The sequence below is a fragment of the Galeopterus variegatus genome, unplaced genomic scaffold (genome assembly GCF_000696425.1).
Source record: "Galeopterus variegatus unplaced genomic scaffold, G_variegatus-3.0.2 Scaffold308, whole genome shotgun sequence".
Lineage (NCBI taxonomy): Eukaryota > Metazoa > Chordata > Mammalia > Dermoptera > Cynocephalidae > Galeopterus > Galeopterus variegatus.
Genome location: NW_007726419.1, coordinates 148,578 through 159,425, shown reverse-complemented (window position 1 = coordinate 159,425; position 10,848 = coordinate 148,578). Strand labels below are relative to the sequence as shown.

Below are 10,848 nucleotides of genomic sequence, written 5' to 3'. Positions count from 1 at the left end.
AAAAGACAATACACAGTCAATATACAAAAGTTGATTAAATTATACAGTATGTTAGACAGTGATAGTTGTATGAAAAACTTTTTTTTTTTAATGAGCAGGAAAGCAGAGAATCCTGATTGCTGGAGCAGAGGGCAAGTGGCAGGTTAAACAGGGCAGTCAGTGATGCCATGCTGAGAAGGTGGGATCTGAGCAGGGACTAGACAAGGCACAGAAATTAAAGAATTGGATATCTGGTAGAAGAGTGTTTTAAGCAGAGGAAAATATCCTGAGGCATATATTACTGAAACACTAAAGAATCACTAGAGCAGAGAGAACAAGGAAGAAATGAGCAGAAGTTGAGATTAAAAGTTGATGTGGGTGGGAGTAGGCAAGCAGGGAAGTCCTCAGATCACAGAGGCCCTTGTAAGTGATTGTAAGAAGCTTGGCTTTTACAATCACTGCAGGAAATGGGAAGATAGTGTAAGGTTCTGAGCAAAACAGTACCAAGATCTGACTAATGTTCTAGAAGAGCCTTGTTTTTACGTTGGGCAAAATGCAGGAAGGCCTGTTAGAAACTACTTTAGTAATCCAGGTACAAAATAATGAGTATAGGTGGTTCAGGCAAGAATGGTGGTAGTTCGACAGTGAAAAGTGGTTGGATTCTGGACATAAGTTGAAAGAGCAGATAGAGTTTATAACATACTGAAAGTGAGCTATGAGGAAAGGCTTGAAGGACGATTCCAAAGTTTCCAGCAAGAACATATGGAAGGATGGAGTTGTCATCAATGAAGACGTAAAAAGTTGATGCTGCTCAACAAAGATAAAGGGGAAGATCAGGTGTAAGGTTTTGTAAGTGCTGAATTTGAATTACCTCCCTAATAAGGTATCTGGATAGCAATGTCAAGTAGGCCATGGAATGCATGAGTCTGGAGTTCAAGAAGGGCTGAGCTAGAGACAGAAATTCAGCTGGTGTCAGATTTTAGATGGTACTGAAAGCCAGGATGAGTTCAGAGACTGATGAGCTCACCAGAGAATGAATAACATGAGGGAGAGAAGAATCAAGACCTGAGACTGAGGCACTCAGTTGGAGTGCCCCATTTTCTGATGAGCTCATCAGTCTCTGAACTCATCCTGGCTTTAGGTACCATCTAAAAGCTGAAAAACAATTTCAGTAAAGTTGCAGGATACAAAACCAACCCACAAAATTCACTAGCACTTTTATACCAACAACAAAACAGCAGAAAAGAAATCAAGAAAGCAAGCCCATTTACAATAGTCACACCCACAAAATCTAAAATCTGGGAATCAATTTAACAAAGGAGGTAAAAGATCTGTATAACTAGAACTACAAATCACTGCTGAAAGAAATTAAAGAGGACACAAAAAGATGGAAGGACATTCCATGCTCTTGGATTAGAAGAATTAACATTATGAAAATGTCTATAGTACCCAAAGCAATCTACAGATTCAATGCAATCCCCATCAAAATACTAATGATATTCTTCACAGAAATGGAAAAAACAATCCTAACATTTATATGGAACAACAAAAGATCTCAAATAGCCAAAGTAATCCTGAGTAAAAAAAAAAAAAATCAATAAAGCCAGAGGCATTACACTTCATAATCTGATTTCAAACTATACTACAAAGTTATAGTAACCAAAATAGCATGGTATTGGTGTAAAAACAAACACTCACACCAATGGAACATAATAGAGAGCACAGAAATCAACCCACATACTTGCAGCCAACTGATCTTTGACAAAGGCACCAAGAACATACACTGGGGAAAAGACTGCCTCCTCAATTAATGGTGATGGGAAAACTGAACATCCATATGCATATCTCTTCTCACCATATACCAAAATCAACTCAAAATGAATAAAAGACTTACATATAAGACCAGAAACTATAAAGCTCCTAAAAGAAAACATAGAGGAAACACTTCAGGAAGTAAGACTGGGTGAGAACTTTAAGACTGTGACCCCAAAAGCAACAAAAGAAAAAATAAATAAATGAGATTATATCAAACTAAAAAGCCTCTGCCCAGCAAAAGAAACAATTAATAGAGTAAAAAGACATCCTACAGAATGGGAGGAAATATTTGCAAACAGTGCATCTGACAAGGGATTAAAATCCAGAATGTATTAGGAACTCAAGCATTTTAACAGTAAAAAAAAAAAAAAAACCAACTAACCTGATTAAAAAACAGGCAGAGGAGTTGAATAGGCATTTCTCAAAGGAAGACATACAACTGGCCAACAGATACGCACAAAAAATGCTCAACATCACAAAGCATGAGGAAAATGCAAACCAAAACGACATTGAGATATCATCTTATGACGGTCACACTGTCCGTTATCCAAAAGACAGAAAATAACAAATGCCGGGGAGGATACACTGTTGATGGGGCTGTAAATTAGTACAGCTATCATGAAAAACAATATGGAGGTCCCTCAAACACCTACAGATAGAACTGCCATATGATCCAGCCACCCCACTGCTGGTTATATATGTAAAGGAATAGAAATCATCATGTCAAAGGGATACCACACTCCCATATTTATCACAGCTCTATTTACAATAGTCAGGAGTTACAACCAACTTAAATATCCATCATTAGACAACTGGATAAGGAAAATGTGGTATATGTTCTCAATGCGATAGTACTCTACCATAAAAAAGAATGAAATTCTGCCATTTGCAGCAACATGGATGAACTTAGAGAAAATTATGTTAAGTGAAATAAGCCAGGCACAAAAAAGAGAAAAACCACATGTCCTCACTCATAAGTGGGAGCTAAAAAAATAAAAAAAGAAAAAAGAAAGATACAACAATCACAATAACTCATTGAACTTTCAAAAGAGAGAACAGAACTGAGGCTACTAGAAGTGGGAAAGGTTGGAGGGAGGTGGAGTTAGAAAGAAATTGGTAAAAGGCCACAAAAATGATTACATCATGTAATGTCGAATATAATAATTATCTTGAAAAGAAAAAACAAATAAGTGTAGAAGTACAGGGGAAAAAAAAATCTAGCAAAGAAGACTGAACAGTTGCAGCCAGTAAGGAAAAACTTGATGGATGGGATGGGCAGGTCTGGGATCTGTCTGATGGACTTAGCAACATGAAGACCATTGATAACCTTGAAATAAACACTTTTGTGAAGAGAAAGAAGGTACTGAAAAAGTGACTGGTATAGTTTAAGAAAGAATGGGAGGAACAGAATTGAAGATAGTGAGTAGAGGTAAATCTTGCAAAGAGTTTGCTGTAAGAAGAGAACATAAATGTGATGTGGAGGAAGTGGAGTCAAGAGAAAGCACCCCCCGCCCATTAAAATTTGAGAAATAACAGCATTTTTGTATGGAGGTAGAAATAAAATTGACTACACAAAAGAAAAAGGAAAAACTTCCTCTGCATGTTCTTGAATAGTTGAGAGGGGTTGGGGTCTACAATACATGAAGGAGGATTTAGACAAGAGTATGCATGGTTCAATTATGCAGGAGATGGCAAGAAAGATTATGAAGGAGTGCATGACGATAGGTGGCACGGGTGATACTTAAAGAGGTAGGGTGATGGGAAGCTCGCCATAGGTCTCTAAAGAGGAGTGATGCTGACTAATCAAAATTATGCAGAATAAAACTATTGCAATGGAAAAGAAAACACCCAGTGTTGGAAAGAATGTTGAGAAACTGGAATTCTTACATACTGATAATAAAATCTTTCGCAAAATTTTCCTTTCCATAAAATTTTAAGTACTACATTATCTTATTTTTCTGCAAAATTTGTCTTTCTTTCTCTTTCTCTATAGCTATATATCCAGAATACATATAAAAATACTTCAAAACTTTAACAGAGTTTATCTCTGAATGGTGAAATCATGTGTGTGTGTGTGTGTGTGTGTGTGTGTGTGTGTGTGTGTGTGTGTGTATTTACAATTTTTCCTATCTGTAGTTTTTTTTCTATCTATAATTTATTAATGTTCTACATGAACATGAACTACCATATTTTTAAATTCTAAGATACACTTATTTTCACATCCCTGAAATCAAGTCATAAAATCAGTGGTATCTTAGATTCAAAGAAATGTGATAATTTTGAAATTGAAATATCGGAATATTTAAAATAAAGGAGGGTCAATGATTACAGAGATGTCACACAGGATAATGTGTCTACATAACTTCAAATTGACTCAGAGAGATTTCAAAGATCAGTAGGAAGGTAACAATTGGGCTGTAGGTGAGGTTGTGGGACATATTCAATAGGAACAAAGTTATTTACCATACCAGGCAAGATGAAAAGAGTTAGGGTTTGGGATGGAAAAGGAAAGGAAAAAACAAGACAAAACAAAACAGAAAAAATGAAAACATTTTCTTCAGCATTTCATTTAAATTGGAATGAGATTTTATGAGAAAAAGCTTGCAGATTGGGCACAGACAGAACGAGATTGAGAAGATGTTGAGGAAAATGGCCTCATAACCACACTGTCTTTCACAGTAGGGCCTATTTGTGAAATTGCTTACTCTTGAAATGCAACTACCAAACAAAGTTTGAACTTGTTTTTTTCCCTATCATAGATGAATGGATTTTCCTTATAAATTTGTTCAATTTAACTTCCACAATTCTTACAAAAATAATAGATAAACTTATAATGAATTAAAAGTGACCTTACCCTCTTCCTGTATCTCTGCCATTTTCAATTCCATTTGAAACCTTCTCCCCAAATCATACCACACTTTGGATTTGGACCCTTCCCTTGATTATGCCATATGTAGAATTTATTTCAATAATATAGTCCCCTTACCCTTAGAACAGATTCTTAATGACATATTCATAAGTAAGTGAGAGACAGGAAAGATCATCTTTCCCAGAATATTGAGTTAGCTTTTTACCTGACTTTAAAATAATGACTAAATAGTGGAAAAGTTTAGATAATTTTTATTTATATCAGAATCTCTCATACAAAGGGAATTCTGGTATCTACATGCACTATATATTCTTATTTTCAGTTTCATTTTCCAAAAGTGTTAAATGAAGACTGTTAAGAAATTGCCTTACCCAGTGAGTTTGACTGCATGTGTCTGAAGCTTCTGATATTTTCTTGATTCTTCATTTATGCTGGTAACATGTCTATATATCCCTGCCTTATAATGGAAGAAATCCTCATGGACTTGCATTATGGCTAAAATAAAACCCAACAGAACAAATTTTTAAAAATCACCTTTAAAAACCTGCAGGAATTTTCACAGAACAATCAATAAGTAAATTTTAAGGGGTTGAATCTAAGAAGGGAGTGTGTGATTCAGCCTAATTTTCTTTCCTACTGAATTTAATTGGTTGCAATATATTCCTGTTCTGGCATAAAAGCAACTTTTGACTATTTAGAATATTATTCAAGTATACATTATACCTTTAAAATGCTGTCTAGCCTAAATCAACAGCGGCATCATTACCAGGAACTGAACTCCTTGCAGCAAAAACTTACAACACTTGGTCAGTGATTGCTATTTAACCATTAACCTTGTTCTCTGCCATAAGCCTCTTAAAACCCCAGTTGAGCTAGCAGAGAAAGGTAAGTCTAGCAAATTGTGTTTAAAGCTATTGTCCTTAATCTTTATAAGTAAATACAAAACTTTCCTTGGTGAGTTTGAATAAAAAGCAAACCCTTGGCAAAAGAATACTCTGACAAGATTTCATCTCCTCACCTCTGAAGAGCTAAGCCAATGTTGTATTCTTTTAAAAGTAGAGTTTATACTTTGTAAATCTCCCCTTCATTCCCTCTCCTAGATTACTTTTCTGTATCAAGTGCTGCTTTGTTGAAGGACTTGAGCAATTTGGGGTGAAGATTTTTAATTTCTCTTTCAGAAGACATGAATTAGAAATTTTCTGATTGGGACTAGATATGTGTACCTTGATAACTGCATACAATGCTTATATATCTTAGTTTGACACAAATTTTAAATAAAATAGGAACTAAGGTCACTAGTACTTGATAGATACTAAAATGAAGCTTATACTTCAAAGCTAAATATAACTTTTTAATGCTACACTTTTTTATTTTTTTTAAATGTTCCATTCCTTTTCTGATGCTCTTCAAATAGTCTCAAAAGAGGTTAAATTTTCTTTATCTACTCTAAAACACATTCCTGTAGGATTTTAAGGATATATATAACTCTAGTCTATGCAGATCTCTGCTTTTGTTCTCTTTCCTATACATATTTTTAATTCTACGGATTTTAGAAGAATGCACACAGTGTTATTTATTCAGCATTCTCTTGCCTTTTACTTTCTTTTGTACTGAGAGGGAGGAAATGCTGTGGTTAGGTCAGGCAATAATAAGCAGACCATCACATTGCATCTACAGCAAGAAAAGTCGACCAGCACCATTTATAAAAACGTGAAAATATTGCTAGTGGTTTTTCTCTTCTATAGAACCATTGGCTCCTTTAGGTCCTATGATTCATCTCTTCTCTAAGCAACATGATAAAATATATTCTTGATTGCGGAAAAAACACTGCCAAGTAAAGAAAAAGGGAGACAAGCCATCACAATTCACTCAAAGGTGGCTTCTTCCTTCAGTTTTTGACACTAAAACAGACTTGATGAACCCACAAACACATAAGTATATAAGCTACTGTAGTGCAATTTTACTCTTGGTAAACTGCAGCAGTTCATTATACAGTTATAACACACATGAGGGCAGGATGGAGCCGGCTTGACTGTTGTTCTATGTCTTGTTTTTGGCACAGGCTGGTAAAAGCAGGTTCTCAAAAAACCTTCATAAAATGGGTGTTGAATAATTTGCATTTTTATTTTATTGCTTTGAAATTTTATCTCTTTATTTTGATTTATTATGTGAAATTCATGAACATTTAAATATATGACCATAAAATAAGCCTAAGGTGTTCCCAGCTTTAAATAATTATAACCCAAATATCTTTTGACTGATTAAAAAAAAGAGTGAGAGAGGAAGAAAAAAAAAAACTCAAAATAGCAATGCGATAATTTGAAGATTCAAGGGTTAAGAAAATTGTCCAAAGCCACTGAAGTAACAAATGCTAAGGCTAGAATTCTGAGTTTAGCCTTGACTTCAAATGCCTGTGCTCCTTCAAATTTGTCACACAGTAGCATTGAATGAAGTACACACTGAAATTAGGCATGAATATTCCTACTCCTTTAACAATCAACAAATTATACAACTGTAAGGAGATGAAAAAGCTTCTCTTCATTTGTTTCAGGTTTTGTGTAAGGTCCCAGGATTTTAAAAATTAAATTTAGGATATGATTAGTGCAAGCTTCTGTTTCTCAACAAATACTATGTGATGATAATGATCAACAAAAACTTTTCCAACACAGCTATGAAATCTATGGTTCCTGCTATATATTGAACCAATACTAATTAGGGTAGCATTTAGAAAAACAAAAACAAAAATTGGCCGATAGTTCCTTAAGTATATATCAAATGTTTTTAATTTAATTGTGGCTAATTTTCTATTCCATTGCATTGATAATATACTTTGGGCCCTTCAGAATTCACAACGTGAATTTCCATATTAGGCCTCATTGAATCTGTTCTTCTATGTACTTCAAGGCAGTGTTTATGCAGGGGACATATTCTGTGAATTTATCTTCATCCATGCTATCAGGTGCAAAATAAAATTCAATAAGTAACCAAAATGAATTATTATCAGAGATAATGTCTTTAAAACTCAATATACAGTAAGTCACTGTATTATTTTATTATTTACTGCTAGCTTACTTTCAATGACACATTTAAAAATTTTTGAAAATCAAAAGTCTTGTAAAACACAAAAATCATACTGGCTTATTTGATTTATTTTGAGCTAGGAGAAAAGTATCTATTTTGTTTCTACTATTAATCTTCATTATTTTTTCAATCTATTACTAATCTACTTTGAACTGAAGATTAGAAAGTATCTAACATTATGTATGATTCTTAAATATGATTGAATGAATAAAGTGAGCTTCACTGCAATTTAATCCCTTGACTTTTTGTGTTCGACTGTCTGTTGATCGATGATCGCTTTGGAAAGACTTAGCAAACTTTCATCGAATGTGTCTTTAATATCTAAGAGTTTTATTTATAAATGAGTCTATCTTCTTAAAATGAAATGGTAGCTAATGAAGCTATTAGATGAGCATATTTCCCATAATTGCACTAATTTTTGAACTAGTGAGCCCTTGTGTATATTCTTTTTTTGTTTTGTTTTCATTTCATTTATTTGTTAATACTATTATTATTATTATTATTATTTACATTCTATGATGTTGTTGCAGAGAGTTGCAGGGGAGAGGCAAAAGCAGAAGGAAACAGAGTGAAAGAAGGAGGAAGGAGGAGAGGCAGGGTTTAGGCCTGTGGTACCCCCCTCATTCCTGCAGGGGAGACCAGGGGGCTTCTAGTGGTGGCTTGGTCATTGCAGTATTGGGTGCAGATGTCAGGGGGGTGTGGCTGAAGCCTTCACCACCCACACCCCCAGCTCAGGAGAGGCCAGGGTGCTTCCTGCAGGCAGCTAGGTGGTCATCCCTGGGATGAATAGAAATGGATCTTTTCAGGAGCAAAATGGTTAGCACAGAGCTTTTCAAATTGCAGGCTGCAACTCATTAGGACAGAGCAAACTTTTTCTGCTCCAAGGACAAGATTCCTTAAAGATAGGGAGTATCCTGCCCTTAGATAGACCTTTTCTTAGATTTAGATGTCTTGACACTCCATTCATTCATTCATTCATTAATCCATATACTGAATGTCTTCTCTGTGCCAGGAATTTTTCTGGGTTCTGGAGATACCGATGAATGATCTTGGGAAGACACATACTTTAAGGAGACTATTTCTTGCTTTAGTTTCTAACAACTGGAAGTGATTCTGGAACAGCTGCATCTGGCGCAGGCTTCAGGCTGCTGCTACTATGGCACAAAGTGGCAGGCAGCCGGTGGGTATAAGCAGATCACATGACAAGAGGATGCAAGACAGAGAGCTATGTATATGCTTAAAGTAAAAGTTTTCATTCTTCTATTAAACTCTTTTTACATGGGCTCAATGTAATGTTGATTATTAAAAGAATGACTAAGACAAAACCATATCTCATCCATGCTTACCTTGAACTGGTCCATTTTGCATGATTTCTTTCATTATCTCAGTTTCCTGAAGGAAAAATATCAATGAGCTTCGTCATTGTTATCAGAGCATACTAGAATTGGTTTGGTATACAATGTTAGATGCTGTACAATCAATTAGGTGTTATATAATTCAAAGTTCCTTGACCACTTGCAATTTAGTCTTAATTATGCTTTGAAATACTCACATGTGAAATGTCACATTGATGAAATTACTTAACATATGATGCACCTATTTATTTCATTAACTTTTATCAATAAATAATATGTTTGGAGTGGAAAGGAAATGCAGTAACTTTTTAGGGCAATGAAGAAAAAAATAATCAAGGTAAGTTAAAACCACATCTAATCAGTGGGGATTAGTGTTGTCTCTAATCTTTTGATCACAAGAGCTATCCCAAATGATTGTTTAGTGAGGGTCTTCAGTAGCTTTAGTACAATTATTTCCATGTTGACATCCAATGTGTAGTGCAACCCTCTGCAGGGTTCATTCATTCATTCATTCTTTTGTTCACACTGAACGCAAAGTACATACCAGAAACTACGACGAAAACAAATACTGACCCTGTACCTATCGTCAAGGTATTTACATTTTGATGGAGTACACAGACAATAAACACAACGAACGTTATTATTATATAATAAGTTCTATTATAGAGACAAATGCAAAGTGCCATGGATGCACACTGAAATGAGAAATGAATGCCACCTACAAGTCAAAGAAAACTTCACAGAAAAGATGAAGTTTTGACCTGTGCTTTGATACTCATGTGGCATTTAAACAAACGGAAAAGGTGGGATAATCATTTGAGTCATAGGAATCTTCACCTAGTTAGGTGAAGAAGCATGAAAGAGCATGGTGTGTCTGGGGAACAGAGACTAGTCTTATATATCAGAAACATTATGGGCAAGTAGAGGGGGTAGAAGCTGGCAGGACATGAGTCTTTAAAAGTAGTAGGTCAGAACCAACTCATGAAAGGCCTATGCGCCATGGTAAGAAAGTTGGATTGTATTCCAGAGATAACTGAAAGCCACGGAATGTTCAGATATTCTGAAAATGAGAAGGCCTGGGTAATCTTGATATGATGGAGTAAAATTTGCCTATGCTTTTAACATGACAAACTGGAATCCGAGGCAGTCTTTTTCCCATTATGGCTATGTCCACTTCAATTATTTTGTGAAATAAAGCTAGTGATTGATAAAGTGAGCTACTGCCACAAAAAAAGTCAGTGAAAAGGGTTTGACTTAGCTTATAATTGTCAAGTTCATATGCATATGTATAACAAAAAATAAATATAAAACCTTATTTCTATGGGCATTTTTGAATTTAAGCCAATCCTTTGCACTCGTAGTATTACAAAGATTAAAGATCATGTCCAAACTGGAAGTCTTAAATGGATACTTTAAGGATATCAAAAATTATAACTAAAAACATAACACTTATTTTAGAATATAGTAGTTTTAAGTAGTTTTTAAATAGTTTTAATAAGAGCAGAGCTATATATGTTTGAGAAAGTCAACAATTGTTAATTCTTGCCAAGACTTACGTTGGAAGAGACTCTGTATGGAGGAGAACATTGGTAGATCCTGTTAGATTTCTCTATGATGTTGGGACATGGTTTTGTGGCATGCCGTTTTCCCCGCCCATCAGACCTACTTTCCATGGCACAGACATTATTGGTGGCATTTTGGTCCTTGAAAAGTGGATAGCATGCATGGGATACCAGTCTATGAAGAATA

General features: G+C 35.1%; 1 protein-coding gene across 1 annotated transcript in view; it reads right to left on the bottom strand.

Moving 5' to 3' along the window:
• TINAG (tubulointerstitial nephritis antigen) overlaps positions 1-10,848 on the bottom strand; it is a 121,525-nt gene that overhangs the window by 41,657 nt on the left and 69,020 nt on the right. The window contains exons 7-9 of the mRNA XM_008567293.1: positions 10,656-10,836; positions 9,091-9,136; positions 5,035-5,158 (exon numbers count right to left, since the gene is read on the bottom strand). Coding sequence (XP_008565515.1) covers positions 5,035-5,158; positions 9,091-9,136; positions 10,656-10,836 — 351 coding nt within the window. The remainder of the gene's footprint in view (positions 1-5,034; positions 5,159-9,090; positions 9,137-10,655; positions 10,837-10,848) is intronic.